Below are 17,445 nucleotides of genomic sequence, written 5' to 3'. Positions count from 1 at the left end.
ATAAAACATTATTTAAAGTAAAAGAAAATTCTCTACAGATTTGGACAGTTCTTATGCTGACACATCCGTGTCAGGAAGAGCTTAGGGGTAAGAGAAGGACTGTGTGCATCAGTTAGCAAGTCCACATCCGTGGCATCCTTGCCCTACAGCAAAGGCCAGGTTTTTCACAAAGAACCCTAAGTGTTATTTCCACACATTGAGGAAAGGCTCCCAAGCTGAAGGCAGGGGAGGGTGGGCTGGAGGCAAGAAGGAGTGGTGTCCCCGGGGCCCTCCCTGCCTGCAGCAGCAACAGCGGCAGTCTCCATGCAGACTCAGCAGGAAAGGCTCTGGGCTCACAACAGCAATGTGCACGTTCCAACAGCCAGGAACTGTCCCAGCGAGAACACAGAAAGCGGGGGCATGATTCAAGAAAACGCCCAGTCCTGGAAATCTGGGCCAGCCCTCAGCAGGCCCCTCAGTGGGCAGCACAGTGGGAGAGAAAAGACCTACTCAGGGGCTTCACCAGGGAATGTCACAAGCCCGAGGCAAAGTGGAGATCCCAAAGCTTCCGGAGGAAAGAGAAGCAGGTCATTTACCCATGAACCAAAGTAGCAAGAACAAATTTGAGAGTGAAAAGGAAGTATATTGATGACCTCCAAGTGACAGCAGGAAATTATTCTGTATCACACCAAATTCCCTAAAGGTGAGGCTAAGAAACAAAATGGTGTTTTCAGAGATGCAAGCCCCAGGATGCCAGTGAGGATGGGTTCAATGCCAAGCGAGGGAGTGAATGCCAAGAAGGGGCCTGGGCTCCTGGGAGCAGCAGCTGGGAGTCAGGAGGACTGAGGGTCCCCGTGAGGAGCACAAAGATGGCTCAGCTGGGCCCCAGACCACAGCAGGAGAGGGGATGGCTTTCGGACAGGCGTTGCCAGAGAAAAACTCAGGCTGATCATTTTGTGACTTTGAGGAGAAATGCCTATTTTCATGTAGAGTTCAGAGAAGTGACTGAGAAGTGATTTTCTAAGTGATTGATGCTTAGAAAATTAAGCAAACTAGCGAGCAAGGAAACAATATTTACTTCAGGGAAATAAAAATGCTAAGAAATAAATGTGATTACCATCTATGACATGATTCAGCTGAAAGCAGCATTCATACAGCCCCAACGATGTGAGCCACGGGTACTGAGTCACCACAGCTGCGAGGAACGCTCTATTAGCTTAGTCCACACGCTGGGGCCTGGCACACACTCAGCCCAAGCACTGAACCTCTGGGAAGATGCCCGAGGAATGGGTGACTTCAGCTCCCCATGGGCAAAGGGTTGGAGGTTGAGTGGGAGAGAGAAGTTTTGAAGAGTTAAAATATTCTACTACATGAATGCACTGCTTTCAAAAAGGTATAAAAATCCCCTAAAATTTTGGCCAAGTACAAACATCTGAACCAGGTGGAGCCACAGGATGTATACAGATCGGCCATGGCGTCTACACAGGAGCCACCTGGACAGACCACAGGGCAAGCAGCTGCAGAGCCTGTCACGCCATGGCAGCCTTGCCTGTGCTGGCCCCAGAATGTCCTCAAGGGACAAGCAGTGCCTCTGTGTCCCTAGGACCTGTCCTACCTGGGCTAGGTGGCTCAGAAATGGCTCTTATGTAGCAGGTAAGCTCTAAAGCCTTCTTAAAAGAAATACAAAAAGGACAACTATTGTACATTTTCACTTATATGAGGTTCCTAGAGAGGAGAAATTCACAGAAAAGGAATATAGAACGGAGGCTACAGGAGGTGGGGGAGAGGGATGGGGAGTTAGTGCTTCCCGAGTGAGGAGTTTCTGTTCCGAAGAATGGAAATGCTCGGAGATGACGGTGGCGATGGCCGCACCACATGTGAATGTGCTCAATGCCACTGAACTGCATGCTTGGAAAGGGTTAAAGTGGTAAAGTTTACTTACATATATGTCACCATGATTAAAAAATGAAAAATATAAAACAATTTTAAAAGAAATGCAAAGATGCACTGATATGTGTCCTGTCTACCTGTCACAGACCAAATGGTGCTGGTGGCTTGCCTCTGGTTACTGGTGTGAAAAGTCTTGTCTAAAGTGAGCTGAAAGAAAGTCTCCTGAGTATGAAGCAGGTTACAGTGTCAGTGATCTGTGGCCACTGGTAACTTTTCCAGCTGGTGGTTTGACTTAAGAAATTGTGTCCTTGTTTTCTACAGATGTTTTGCTACTTTGTCATGTATGATTCCATTGGGGGCCACCAGAAGCAGCAGGTGTCAGACCTTACAGGGCAGCTGTGGGCATGGGTGTGTCAAACACCAGCTGCTTAGGGTTCAAGAAACCCACAGGGTACAGGAAACCCAACTGACCACTTCACATCTTCACAGAGAAAATCGACTAAGAAAGCAAGGTCCTCTCAGCTTTAGTGATGGGAACCATCAAAAAGCCCTCAACTACACAGAAAACAAACCACAAAAATGTTCCCTTTGCCAAGAAATCACTGATCTGTGGGCCTACCAGCCATAGGAGCACCAGCTCCCATTTTGCTGAGAGCTGCCTCCCAGTCGCTGGGCTGATGGCCAGTGCCCCCTGGGATGCTTCACCTGGAAGGACACATTCCCAGCTCAGCACCAGGTCACTCTCACACCAGGCCCAAGAGCTCATTATACCCAGGGGGGCTACAACCAACTGGAAAGAGATCTTCCATGCAGACTCTCTGATACTAGTCTACATTCTGCATGGACCTGTGGAGCTGCAAACACAGAGCAGAGGCTGTTCTGTACTGAGGAGGCCTTTGTTTTAGAACCATCAACCTCAGAATGTTGAAAGAGAGGGGAAACACGTACCTGAAGGACGCAATCACTGCTGTGGCTTCCTCATCTGGATAAAAGTGAGTCACTGCATGATGTGCCCCAAGCAGCTCCTTCCCATCTTTCCACCAAGAAATATGGGTGTCCTGGTACGTGTTAGGTATGCTGATTGAACAGTTAAACTTGACATCTTTGTGTTCAGAAAGTATTATATGGCTAACTGTGTGATCAAATGCAAGAGGTGGTATGAGCTTGGAGCCGGCTGAGGTCACGCTGGGAAGGGCTGCGTTTCCTGTGTGGGATCTTCCAGGGAGAACTACTGGCAGCACCATAAAAGGCTGGGTCCCATTGGTGGGGGGAAAGGCAGGTGGCACAATGTCAGCCAGGTCTCCTGGGGATGGCAGGCTGGGCATGGATTCTTTCCTCTCCTCGGCCAGAGCTGCAAAACAGAACAGCGACTTTTAGCCTTTTAAATATACTGGAGTTCTCCAAGTAGGCTCTCAACTTATGAGGCTCCGATGAGGGAGAAGTGGGGCACCCTCACTGCCCTAGGAACGCACATGCAGGAGGTTCAGAGACAGAAAGTGAATGTGGATATAAAAGACTTCCTGAGCAAAGGACAAGGAAAGGGGCCTTGGGGGCTTCAAAGGGTGGGACGATAAGAAGAGTGTCTGCTTGGTAAACAGAAGTTTGTCCTTCCCTACAGATAAGTTAAAAGAGGTTATGGCTGATAATCTCTTATTATGGGTTAGGCTTCTAATACAAGTTCTTCTAGGCAGTTGAGAGGGGCACAGTGACCCTTGAGCCTGGAAGAGACTAAAGTTGTCTTTAATCCACATGCCACAGGCACATTTTGGAGTAACTTCTTCTGAACCATACACCCCCATCAAAGACATTTTTTTTTGTGAGTGAGTCATCCCCAAGTCCTTCTGTTGCCAGTGGAAATTGGGGTTCTTCCATGAAGTTGCAAGAAGAGCATTTCAGGGATGCATGCATGGGAGAATGAGGGGTAGGGGTAAGATTTATTGGAGCTGGCTAGCTTAGTCTCCGTTTGCAGCTGGCTGGGCCCACGTGGCTGCAATGGACCTGCACTTGGAGCGTGCAGCTACGGAGAGGGAATACAGCAAACAGGTGAGCAAATGGGGCAATGTGTGCCCCCTGAGAGGGTCCTTTGTTAAGCTTTGATTGTATTTCCTTGGGCTTGGGAAGGGATAAGATTTCTACTAAAGTAACCAATCTCATTCCTGGTTCTTCCCAGGATTCTCTTGAGTCCTCCCTCTATCCAATTTCTTTCCTAGATCTTCTGGATGTGAGGGTTTCATGCCCTCATCTAATCTGATTCTCTTCCCAGATTAGGCACCTCCCCTTCATGGCCACCATCTTGGCACCTCCTGTGCATGCTCCTAGGTTGACACTGAAAGGCTGGTCCCTCCTCCCTACGATGAGGGTGTTGGGGGGTAGAGGGATGCCAATCCCCTTGGTGGGGATGCAGTCGTTCCCTGGGGTGTCTGAAGCTGTGACTTCCAGACTGAATCAGGCCCCAACAGTTTATCTTTCTCTTTTATTATCTCCTAGCTGCCCATGCTAACACTTCATAGCCTCAAGAGTATGGCAGGAAGGTGACTGCACCGGAGATCACTTTCTATCTGCCTGGTCACAAGACTGTGCCACAAATCTGGCCAGCAGCCTTGGAAGGCTTCTACTGGTCACAGAGAGACCCATCCCTAGGTATGCTGGCAGGGAGGGGGGTTCAATGTATCCTCATGTCACCAGCTACAGAATGACTTGGGGCTTCTAGCAAAATGCTTGCCAGCTGGAATGGACCTAGAGAAATTTTCATTTCATATGGCTCATAACTATTTCTAAAATTATAGCCTCATAATAGTTGTACTTTTTGTTCTTTTAATGGTGTTTTTGGAACATACATTCTATGCTGGTTGCTACATATTCAAACACACTGACCATAATTCTGCTGAAACAGGCAGGTAGGAGAAACACAGGACTGGCATTCTATAGGCAGTGACTGAAGTACACCAAGGCCCTGATCCCTGCTCGAGGGCTGTGCCTCCTGTCATGTTCAAGATATCACACCCTCCTGAGCTCCTGAGTGCGTGTGTGCAGAGTGGAGTGGTCTCTACTTAGGGTTGTTCCAGATTTAGTAAGAATGTGCAATGCCAGACTTGACTTTGGGAGATGAACAAACAATACAACATACAGATGATGTATTATAGAAGTGTATACTTGAAACCTATATAATTTTATTAACCAATGTCACCCTAATCAATTCTATAAAAATAAAAAAACACAAGAAAAAAAGAAATAATTTAAAAAAAGAATGCATGACACCCACTTAAACTTGAATTTCAGATCAACGGCACGTAATTTTTAGTGTAAGTATCCAGCTAAGCACTTATTTGGTTAATTGAGCTACAAGCAGGAGACCTGGGGGCAGAAGGAGGGACCTGAGAATGTACTCCTCCGGCCTCCTCCCTGCCAAGTCTCTCTGGACTGCAAACACGCCTCAGCTGAAGGCCATAGTTCCAGTCACTGAGCCATATCCACATGACTTTCTCCCATGCCAGGTCTACTCCCCTGGCTGCTGCATTTGGGAACGTCTCAGGATAAAGATCAGGGTGGAAGAGAAGAGATTTCACTGGAAGGAACTAGGGAACACTCACTGCCTGTCCTTACACTGAAGTTTCAGGGGCTGTGGGGTACAGGGCCCTCTGCATGCTTTGGTGGAGGGTTGTGTGGGACAGCCTTGACCAGTCATGCAGACAGGTGAGTGTGCCGGGGCTGGGGTGTCCATTTATCCCAGGGCCAGGAGATCAGGGTGACTCAACTCCCCAGGCAAGCCTGACATGTGAGTGTGGGCCTGTGCTTCCAGTAGGAGGAGGAGAAGCCCAGTGCCTGGGGCCCTTCCAGCCCCCACCTTGCTCTGATTTGAGGTGCTTTCTGCAGTAATGAAGGCTCTAGCTGTTTACCTATGCCCTGCACACTCTTTTTCTTCAGTCTTTGAAGTCCTCCCAGCCCACCTCTGCCCCTTACACTGCAAACTTACCTCCAGTCCCTCCAACTCACTGAGCTCCAGCGAGCCAGGTTTTGCTCAAATTACTATTTTTTTCTTTAAATATATGAAACTTTCATAGAAGGCATTAAGTAGATTGAGGAAAGCAAACAATACTTTTTTTGGTTTGTTCAATTTACTTAAAAACACTTGACCTTTCTTATTACAAATGTCACACAGTCTGTTGTGAAGAATTCAAATATTTATAGAAGCATACATAGACAATATAAAATAGAAACCTGTTTTGTAATCCCAACCCTGCAATTTAACCTCTGATTACAGTTTGGGGTATAACCCTCGTTTTCTATGAGCAGAGCTCACTAAGCAAACTGATGGCAGGGCCTCGCCCATGCAGATGACGTCACTGGAGGTGGGAGGCAGCCACACCCACCCCATAATCACTGTGCACCGCAGAAAAGATAACTGGTCTCCACGAGGTCATCTGCCAGAAGTCAGTAAAATGACTTAATTGCCAACAAACATTTATATAACACCTCCTGGGACTCAGAGTTACTGTGATAGTCTATTGGGGTCACAAAGGTACCTGCCCAGGAGAGAGGAGCAGAGGATCCCAGGATTAAACAGGAAAGGACATGGCTCCCTGATCCCTCCCCATAGCAACTGGTCAGCCCTCCCAGGTGGGTGCTGGGCCCCCACCTTTGATCACTCATTCAGTTCCTTCTCCCTGCTGGACCCACTGAGAGCCCCCCTGAGCCCTCACACACACGCCATAGCCAGTTCAAACAGGTGCTCAAAATAGGTGTGTTGTATGAGTAAGTAAAGGCATAAATGGGGAGAAGGCAGGGATGCACAGGGTTTCGGGGGGCAGAGGTGGCAGGAAAATGGAGAGAAAGAAGAGGTCTTAATGGTCTGGGAACACCAATTTCGCTGTCAAGTGGTACCGCTGTGAGCCCTGAATCCCGGGAGAAGCAGCAGGATTTCTGAAGGTATCTGTGCACGGGAGGGGAGGAGCTGTGCTGGACCAGAGCACCAGGCAGAAGGAGGCCTGGAAGTGGGGAAACCCACCAGGAAGATACCAAAGACCCAAATTCAGGAGCAGCCAAAAAGGGTGAAGGACACAGGCAGCAGAAGAGGCTGACCACGTCACCATTCTCTCCATCACCACCATTTCACACAAGAAAGTCGGTCTGACCCAAATACTGAGGAGGGTCATAGTCTCGAAGCACAGGGCAGTTCCCCGGAGTGGTCACTCAGCATCTTTATCCTGCCTGCTGCTTGAAGAATGCAGGGTGTGAGGCTGTTTGAGGTTCAGTCTCCTTACGGTGAAAATGGGGATGGATAAAGGGTCACTGCTTTGATTCCCAGTCAGGGCACATTCTTCAGTTGCAGGCCAGTTCCCCAGTAGGGGGCCCGTGAGAGGCAACCATACATTGATGTTTCTCTCCCTCTCTTCCCCTCTCTGTAAAAATAAATAAATTCTTTTTAAAAAATGGAGATGGAATAACAGTGCTGCCCAAGACAGCCATTAGAAGAAAAAAAGTATTGTTATGTTTGGGTCATAGTAAGCACTTGGTCAATCTTGGCTATTGTTTATACTGTTTTCTCATTTTATTATGAATCAGTGAAAACCTGCCACGGTGCAGTCCTCAAGAACTGCTGATGTGTAGGGTGGGGGCTGCAGTCCACAGGGTTGGTGAGGCTCCCTCTGGAATTTTGTGTTGGGGAGTAGGGTATTGCCATTCACATGGTGGCCTGCATGAATGGTGCTTGAGAGCTGAGTGAGTGTGGATCATGTGCAAAAAGGCAAAATGAAAGTCATTCCAAAGCTTTGAACCCAAGGGCAATGATCCATTAAGAATTTCATCGTAAGCTGCCAATTTTTCACTGTTCTTACTACTTCAGTTGTATGATGTCTTTCCTGTTTTTTTTTTTCCTCCCAAAGTGGATTACTTTAAAATTACTCTGCGGAAAGTGATGTAGGGGAAGGTCACACCAAAAAATTTAAAACTTTCCACTTTCATTATTAACCTGTTCTCATTAACTCATCTTCAGGGTCACAACAGCGAATGTGGGGGCCCAGCTTGCTCTACAATCACCATTGCAGAGACAATGATTAGCCAGTGTGAGATGTGCGAAAATCCAGAGACTTCATGAGAATATGTGCCCCTTTCTGCAAAGCACCTTCTCTTAGGTTATTTCCTTATGTGGCTGGGCTAGTGGCTAAAGTGAGAAGTTTAACCTTATGAGTGACCTTGGATAAGTGGCTTCCCACTCAGTTCCAAGAGAAGCTGCCCAGGTGTTCCAGCAGCTGGAGGTCAACTATAGGGGGCCACACCCATCCAGCCCTGGAGAGACACTATGGCAAACACTTTTTCTGCCCAGCACAGAGCAGACCCATCAGGTATGAGTAGCAAATGTGTATTCATCCAACAAAGAAATAGGTCAGGCATACTACCCATTGATTCATGTGACTTTGCCTTGTTCTCCTGAACAAATTTGTCTGTAGCTTTCTTGAAGTCTGGAGGTAGCATCCTGTGAATTCAATATGGTGAAGGGAATGGAGTTGACATGCAGTGAACACCTATGCAATAAATGGGTGTGATGTGGGCACTGTGCTGAACAGTGTGCCAGCAGGGAAAAAAGGTGGTCCAGGCAAGAACACTGCTGCATTGGGAGAGGCAGTGTGGTGGGACTGCCTCTGAAGCAGCATTGCTTCTGCCAACCACAAGCAGCCACAGTGGGTCAGATGTTTAGGGATCTTAGTCACTTAGACTCAAGACTGGTCAGTTAGGGGCTGCTAGTAAAGAAGCTTTTTTCTGAGTGATGAACTTGCACATCCTAGAGACTTCCAGCCAAGATGGAGGCAGAGATAGATATGCTTTGTCTCCCTGCACAACCAAAGAAGGACAACAACAAATTTAAAAGTGAAAAATAACCAGAAATGCCAGAGAACCTAACTATATGGAAATCTAACAACAAAGGAATTTAAGAAGAAACATTCATTAGGATGGTATGGGGGGGGGAGATGGGGAGTGGGGTGAAGAGGACACATGGCAAGGTGGTGGCTGGAGGACTGGGCAGCTCTACGTTTGTGTGTGGATAAACTAGGAGGAACAACTGGAGAGTGAGACAGACTGTGCTACTCAGGGTTCAAGTGTGGGGAAATAAAGCCTAAAAACCTCTGGCTATAAAAGGCTGTGGGGGTTGCAGCAGTGGGAAAAACTGCCTTCATCACAAGAGAGTTCACTGGAGAGACCCACAGGGTCCTAGAATGTACACAAACCCACTTACCTGGGAATCAGCACCAGAAGAGCCCAGTTTGCTTGTGGGTAGTGGGGGAAGTGACGGAAAGCCAGTGAGAGGCGAGCAAGTGGCATTGCTTCCTCTCAGGCATGGGTTACCCCACCTTGGTGAATGCCCCTAAGGCTCTGCCCCTTACAACATAACAGGCAAAGAACATACCCAGACAAAGAAATATGGCCCAAATGAAGGAACAGATCAAAGCTCCAAAAATAGAATTAAGCAATGAAGATATAGCCAACCTATCAGATGCACAGTTCAAAACACTGGTGATCAGGATACTCACAGAAATGGTTAAGTATGGTTGCACAATAGATGAAAAAGCGAAGCTATGCAAAGTGAAATAAAGAAAAATAAAGAGGGGACCAATAGTGAAGGGAAAGAAACTGGTTCTGAAATCAATGATTTAGAGCAGAAGGAAGAAAAAAACATACAACCAGAACAGAACAAAGAAACAAGAATTCAAAAGAAATGAGGAGAGGCTTAGGAACCTCCGTGACAACTTTAAACGTTCCAACATCTGAATCATTGGGGTGCCAGAAGGAGAAGAGGAAGAGCAAGAAACGGAAAACTTATTTGAAAACATAATGAAGAAACTTCCCAAATCTGGCAAAGGAAATAGACTTCTAGGGAGTCCAGGAAGCTCAGAGAGTCCAAAAGAAATTGGACCCAAAGAGGAACACACCAAGGCACATCATAATTACATTACCCAAGATTAAAGATAAGGAGAGAATCTTAAAAGCAGCAAAAAGAAAGGAGACAGCTACCTACAAAGGAGTTCCCATAAGACTATTAGCTGATTTCTCAAAAGAAATCTTGCAGGCAAAAAGGGACTGGAAAGGGGTATTTGAAGGCAAGGACCTCCATCCAAGATTACTCTATCCAGCAAAGCTATCATTTAGAATGGAAGGGCAGATAAAGTGCTTCCCAGATAAGGTCAAGTTAAAGGAGTTCATCATCACCAAGCCCTCATTATATGAAATGTTAAAGGGACTTATTGAAGAAAAAGAAGACCAAAACTATGAACAGTAAAATAACAACAAACTCACAACTATCAACAACTAAATCTTAAAAAAAAAACAAAAAACAAACAAAAACCCAAATTGAACTAAGCAAACAACTAGAGCAGGAACAGAATCACAGAAATGGAGATCACTGGAGTGTTATCAGCAGGAAGAGGGAGGGGGAGAATGGGGGAAAGGTACAGGGAGTAAGAAGCATAAATGGTAGGTACAAAATAGATGGGGGGAGGTTAAGAAGAGTATAGGAAATGGAGAATCAAATAACTTATATGTACGACCCATGGACATGAACTAAAGGGGGGAATGCTTGTGGGAGAGGAGGTGCAGGGTGGAAGGGTTAAAAGGGAAGGAAAAAAAGCGGAACAACTATAATAGCATAATTAATGAAATATATTTTTTAAAGATTTTATTTATTTATTTTTAGAGAGGGAAGGGAGGGAGATAGAGAGAGAAGTATCAATGTGAGGTTGCTGGTGGTCATGGCCTGCAACATAGGCATGTACGAAATATATTTTAAAACAATGAAAGAATTTGTGCATCCCAAATCCAGAAATGTCTGCAGAGTGCATGCTGAGCATGCATGATAGCTGGAGGGTTGGGGCAGTATTGGCTGGTGGTTGGCCAGCAGCTCTTCAGTTAGAGTGTGCCCAGTCCCTCACATGGAGATATATCCTCAGGGGAAGTGCTTTACCCTGTGGGATCCCCTGCCGGGATCAGAGTCCCTTGGTGGAAGGGGGTGATGAGATGTACAAGTCCACCAGCACACTGCGCAGGTCCTGGCTGATGTGGGAACCAGGGCTGGGATTACCAGGAAGGTGTGTTTTAGACAAGGCACAGGCAATGGCAACACTGGAGCAGCGCAAGCACCAGCCACAAACCAGAGGAAAATATCTACTTCCAACCTGTGGCCAAAAGGCTCTGGGCTCTGGGGAACTGGTCTAGTGCTGGCCTGCACACCCTCTCCTAGCAGGAACACCCGTAGGTCCTCCTGAAGACTCCTATCTCAGGAGGATACAGGGAGCAGCAGCTGCTGAAGTTGCAGGTCCCAGAGTCCCAGAGTTGCAGGTACAGTAGCTGCGCTGAGTGGCCTCCTGGCCCTGGAGGGCTGGGCAGGTGGAAAGTGTAGGCTGGTGGCCCTGTCTGATTCCTCTGCCCTCAGGTATCAGGTGCCCTCAGCCTGCTTCACAGCCCTAAGAACTGAGTGGCAGGATAAGGGCAGGGCTGAAGCATCGGTCTGTGGGACCTCTGCCCTGCTCTTCCTCAGACAGCACAATGGGCAGAGGCATGAGCCCAGGTCTCTGAACTTCAGCCCAAACATCAGCAGGCTGAGGTGGGGGGACATGGGGGTGCTGTAGAAATGAGGAGTGTCCTTGTACTCCCAGGGGTTCTCTGCCTCCACCTGTGGAGCATGTGTGGCCAAGGATCAGGATGGCAGCCTGGGGATGGCACTGCCCGGTCACACCAGCCTGCTGCCTGCCTGGCTTTGCTGTCCAGCAGCCCTGCAGTGGAGGACAGAGAATCCTGCTGGGGTGGACCCAAAAGGCTCTTGGCCTCCAGAATCCCATTTATGTCCACGCCCCTGCCACCCAAGAGAGAGGCCCTGCTTACACTGGTGCCTCTGCCTGCGATTCTGGCTGATATTTGCTATTCACATTGTGTCTGTAGGCCACCTCCCTGTCACAGTTTAAGGACTCCTCCCCACCTCTACCCCTGTTGGATGTAGCCAAACCCAAAACAAACAGAACTTCCTACTTAGTGTTACTTCACTTTATGTCAAAGCCAAGAATTCTCCAGTGATAAAGAGCAGCAACAATAATGAAGGAGAGAAAACTTTGACCTGAGCTCGGGTGACGGAGGTTCTCAAGTGGTAAATGGTAAACATTAACCTCTGGAGCAACTGCACTCAGCCCCTTGGAGTTAGCTGGCCTGACAGGGGCTGTGTGCGCCCGAGGTGGTCCCAGCCTCTGTATGGTGGCGGGGCTGCCAGTGGGAACCCATCGAGATGTCTGCGCAGTGAAGACAGTGAAGTCAGGGACAAAACAGGGTCCTGGTGCAGGTTTTCCACAAGAGTCCCAGCAGGCACGGGCTGCCAGGTGAAAAAACAGGACGCCCAGTTACACCTGCATTTCAGATGGATGTGCAGGATGATATACTCAGTCAAATAAACCTAACTTGGTATCACTTTGCAGAAGTAGCCCCAGGGAGTTCACCAGTAGGGCACAGGCTAGGGGAAGAGTGGGTCTGGGGGGCACAGAGAAACCACAGCACACCCATCTCTCTGAGTCCTCACCTGGAGGTGTGAAGTGCTCTCACCTCTGAGCAGGAACGATGATTATCAGGTGTTTTCCCACTTACCCGCTTACTGGGTGCCCATACACTAGCTTATGAGACAGAGAGAGAGATGGACCTGGGCCTCTCCCCAGGCCTCGTGCACACACACTTCAGCAGTGGGAGCCCCAAGGGCCTTCAGGGGCTTTAGGCAGCTCCTCACCATCCCCTTCGGCCCGAACCCCACTCAGGGTGGCATTTTCTTGGTAGAAGTACTTTGCAAAAAAAGCTCCCCAAGCAAGCTGCAGTCCTCAGTTATCTCTGTGGGGGCACCAATGCAACCAGAAAAGAGAATTCCAGAACCTGACCCTGACACTCCACCATGCTCTCCACTCTCCCCCAACCTCTCAAACCAGTGGAACACCAGCTTCCCCAGGGAGGGTTGTAAAGCTCTGACGCCTGGGCTCACACACAACTGGAGTCCATTAGCCAGGGGTGCAGCTGGGCATCAGAGTTTTAGGAAATCTCTTCTAGTGATTCTAACGTGCCAGGACCAGATACCCTGCTTTAAGGAATGAATCACATCACCTTAGTTGGGGTGTCCCTGAGGGCCTGGCCGGAGAACCCCCATGCTCAAGATCCAGGTTTGAATGCACACAAGTTGGGAGTGTGGTGAGTGTAAGGACTCAGGGTGAGACAGATAGGGGTACCCCAGCTCACCCTTACTGAGGCCAGGGGACCTTGAGCAAGTCACCTGAACATCTAAGACTCAGAGTCCTCATACAGAGCCAGAAGGTAACATCAAGTGTCTCGGGTGAGAGCAGAAGATGCACACAGAACACTGTGCACAATGCCTGTTGTGCACAGACATGCAACACGTGGCAGTTACTATTTCATAACACAAAACGCACGATCTTACTTCAAAGGTGCCACTAGGCATGCACAGACTATCGATGCTAAACGTATGGAACTGATTATGCCTTAGACGGACTATTCAGCCTCTTGCAGTGAAAGAGGAATATATGTTTACTTAGCCAAGGGCTTTCCCTCTCTTTCCCCTTTGGCAGCACGCCAAGTGTCAGAGAAAGACACTGAAGGAACACTTTCTGGCCAGGGTCTTGCGGCACCTTCCCCTTGTGAGTCTGAGGCTGGTTCTCCCTGAGGGCCAGATGTGACTTTCCCAAGACCCAAGAGCAACTCTCAGACTCACCATTTCTTTCCTCCACAAACCACCCCCAACACAGACCCTAGCCCACCAAAGAATTACCTCCAAACACAGATGTAGGACTTCCAGTCAAGATGGAGGTGTAGGTAAAAATGGCTCACCTACTTGCACAACCACATTAAAATCACAATGGAACCATAGCATAACCATCACTCAGAACTGCCAGAAATCCGACAACTATAGAATTGAAGGCACCACATCCACCCAGGCTGGTAGGAGGGATGAAGACAAGAACAGGCTGGTCCCACACCCACCGGCCCACACCCATGTGTAGTGGATAAAAATCCCAGAAGAATATCTCAGGAGAGAGGAGTCCCAGCCCCATACCTAGCCCCCACCTCAGGGTTCCAGTGCCAGGAAGATAAATCCCCATAACTTCTAGCTATAAAACCCAGCAAGTACTGAGTCAGTGGAAGAAACTTCTTGAGTCCCCAGTGGTTTCTCTTAAAGAACACACATACATAGATTTACTCAGACTCACTCCCTCTGAGCTCTAACACCAGGGTAGTAGCTTGAAAGGCACCAGTGGCATCCAGGGAGGAACAGAAGTGTCTGGCATCAAGGCAAGGGCTGGGAGACAGCTTTCTCTCAGAAAGAAAAGCAGGCAGAGGCTATTGTCCCTCCTCTAAATCCTTCCCCAGCAGAGCCACAAAGCCACAGAACCAGTAGGTGGGTACCACATTTGAGACTCCATCAACCTGCCTAACACTGTTTGCCCTGCCCTGAAGATCCCCCTTAGGCTCTGCCCCACCCAACTTACAGCCCACCAAACTGTTAACAAGCTTTTCCATATCAATGGCTGGTCTTGGCTCATGCTTCACAACTTCTTAAAACCTCTCAAACAAGGCACAGCCAGCCAGAGTGAGCCCCCAGACTAAGTAGCACTTGCTAAGTAGCCCCAAGCCCAGCACTAGCAACAGTCAGCCTAAGTTCACAGCTTGGCTTCACCTGGGAACCTCCAAGCCCAGCACAAATTGCAGCCAACTCAGACTCCTGTATAGATCAGGCAGGATGGCCCCAAAAAGAATGTAGGTGGGGGCTGACCTTGGCCTGCACCATCTGGGAAACCACAGGGCCTGAGCACCCACAAACTGCTACAGACCATGTTGGAGTGCCACCACCCTGTTCCTGCACAGCTGATCCTCCACAGATGGTGGAGGGTGGTGCTCAGTGGTCACAGCCTGTTCTTGCAGCTGACTGGACTGGGTAAATCCCACCCATTGATCTGCCAACAGCAACCAAGGCTCAACAACAAGAGGAAGGTGTACCCAGACTACACAAAGGGCCCACCTTGAGTACCAAGCTAGGATGACGGGGAAGGCTGTGCCACTGGACCTGACAGCATACCTACTACATTAGGCCATACTACCAAGACAGTCATAACAGCTCTACCTAATACATAGAAAGAAACACAGGGAGGCTGCCAAAGTGAAGAGACGAAGAAACATGGTCCAAATGAAAGAACAGATCAAAACTCCAGAAAAAGAACTAAACAAAATGGAGATAAGCAATCTATCAGATGCAGAATTCAAAACACTGGTTATAAGGATGCTAAAGGAACTTAGTAAGGACCTCAACAGCATAAAAAATATAGTCATAAATGAAGGATACACTAATTGAAATAAAGAACAATTTATAAGGGAACAACAAGAGATTGAATGAAGCCAAGAATCAAATAAATGATTTGGAACATAAGGTAGCAGACAATAACCAATCACAACAACAAGAAGAAAAAACAATTAAAAAAAATGAGGATAGTGTAAGCAGCCTCTGGGACAACTTCAAGCATTCCAACATTCACAGCATGGAGGTGGGCCAGAAGGGAAAGAGCAAGAAATTGGAAATCTATTTGAAAAAATAATGAAAGAAAATTTTCTTAATTTGGTGAATGAAATATCCAAGAAGTACAGAGAGTCCCAAACAAGATGGATGCAAAGAGGCCCACTCTAAAACACATCATAATTAAATCGCCAGAGGTTAAAGATAAAGAAAGAATCTTAAAAGGAGCAAGAACAAAGCAAGTAGTTACCTACAGCAAATCCCCATAAGACTGTCAGCTGATTCTCAAAAGAAACTTTGCAGGCTAGAAAAGACTGGCAAGAAATACTCAAAGTCATGAAAAGCAGGGACTTATTGCCAAGGTTGCTCTACTCAGCAAAGCTATCATTTAGAATCAAAGGGCAGGTACAGAGCTTCCCAGAGAAGAAAAAACTAAAGGAGTTCATCATCACCAAACCATTATTATATGAAATTTTAGAGGGATTTATTTAAAAAAAGAAGATCAAAAACTATGAACAAAATGCTAGTAAATACATATTTATCAACAACTGAATCTAAGAAAGAAATGAAACAAACAAAAACAGAGTAGATAAATAAACTATGATATATTCACATATTTGCCTATGAAGATAGATGAACTAGGGCAACACTTTTCAACTCAGATAAATCTAACAAACTTAACACCGAGTGAAAAAGCAAGCTGAAGAAGACAGTACACCATTAATGTGAAATTGTCTAACAGGTGCATGGCAGCAGCTGCCAGTATCCCCCTCAATGCTCATACACCCTCTTCCTACAAATGGGACCTGATCTCACTCAGGGTAGCAACTTGTCTAACATGCTTGATTTGCCCTCTTACTTGTAGCTTGAAGTGGTCAGGGAAATGTAAGCACAAGTCAACAGCGTGGAGCTCCACATAAAGTTATCACCCTCTTTCCATGGCTGCGTAGCTCAGTTGGTTAGAGCATCGTCCCAACACGCCAAGGTTACAGGTTTGATCCCGATCAGGGCATGTGCAAGAGTTGACCAGTGAATGCATAAATGGGTGGGGCAACAGAACAATGCTTCTCTTTCTCTAAAATAAATAAATTAAAAATAAAAAGTTATCATCTTCTTGTGTCCTAAAAAGAACAGACTTGGCCCTGGCTGGTGTGGCTCAGTGGATTGAGTGGCTGGTGTGGCTCAGTGGAGTGAGCGCTAGCCTGTGAACTGAAAGGTCACTGGTTTGATTCCCAGTCAGGGCACAGGCCTGGGTTGTAGGCCAGGTTTCCAGTTGGGGGCACGCGAGAGGCTGCCCATCCATGTATCTCTCACACATTGATGTTTCTCTCCCTTTCTCCCTCCCTTCCCCTCTCTCTAAAAAAATAATTAAATAAAATCTTTAAAAAAAAGAACAGATTTTGTTCGTATAAAAGTTTGCCTTTTGTGCTTCCTGCTTCCTTCTGTTTGGAATGCAAATGAAATGCCCAGAGGTGCAGCAGCCATCCTGAGGCAGTGGGCTCCAACACCACATACTAAAGATGCCAGGTAAAGAGGCAGGAAGAGTCAGGTCCCAGGCCACATCCTGGAGCCTCTGTCCCAACGCCAGCCTGGCAGTCCTCAAACTGCTTGTCAAATGGGAGAAATACCTCTCTTTGGGTTCACTGAAGTGAGGTTTTCTCTTACATGCAGCCAGACGGAAACCCAAACTGACATTCAGGAAAACCACACTGTAGAGTGCTGCCAGCACAATTTTATCTAGTCAAAGTATAAAGAGGTGCCTGGGAATTAAAGCACCTACTATGGGGAAGCGGCTTTCTCTGAGGGAGAGGAGGCAGGGGATGAGAATGGCGAGAGGAGAAGAGGGTACTACCTCTGTACTGCTGATGGTCGGTTTCTTAGGCTGTGTGGTGAGTACAGAGGTAAATTTTATTACCCTTTATGTCCTTTTGTGTATCTGAAATATTTCATAACAGGATATGAATATAAAGAAAAACAGCAGGTGAAAAAAACAAAACATAATGGTAAAAGAGAAAGTTCACACCCTGGTTGGTGTGCCTCTG

General features: G+C 47.4%; 1 protein-coding gene across 1 annotated transcript in view; it reads right to left on the bottom strand.

The window, feature by feature from the left end:
* MERTK (MER proto-oncogene, tyrosine kinase) overlaps positions 1-17,445 on the bottom strand; it is a 95,901-nt gene that overhangs the window by 68,539 nt on the left and 9,917 nt on the right. Inside the window, exon 2 of the mRNA XM_045828689.1 lies at positions 2,818-3,220. Within this exon, the coding sequence (XP_045684645.1) occupies positions 2,818-3,220 (403 nt within the window). The remainder of the gene's footprint in view (positions 1-2,817; positions 3,221-17,445) is intronic.

The sequence above is a fragment of the Phyllostomus hastatus genome, unplaced genomic scaffold (assembly GCF_019186645.2).
Source record: "Phyllostomus hastatus isolate PE091 unplaced genomic scaffold, TTU_PhHast_1.1 phas_scaffold_78, whole genome shotgun sequence".
Classification (NCBI taxonomy): Eukaryota; Metazoa; Chordata; class Mammalia; order Chiroptera; family Phyllostomidae; genus Phyllostomus; species Phyllostomus hastatus.
Note: the sequence above shows the minus strand (reverse complement) of the source record. Positions and strands in the feature narration are given on the sequence as shown.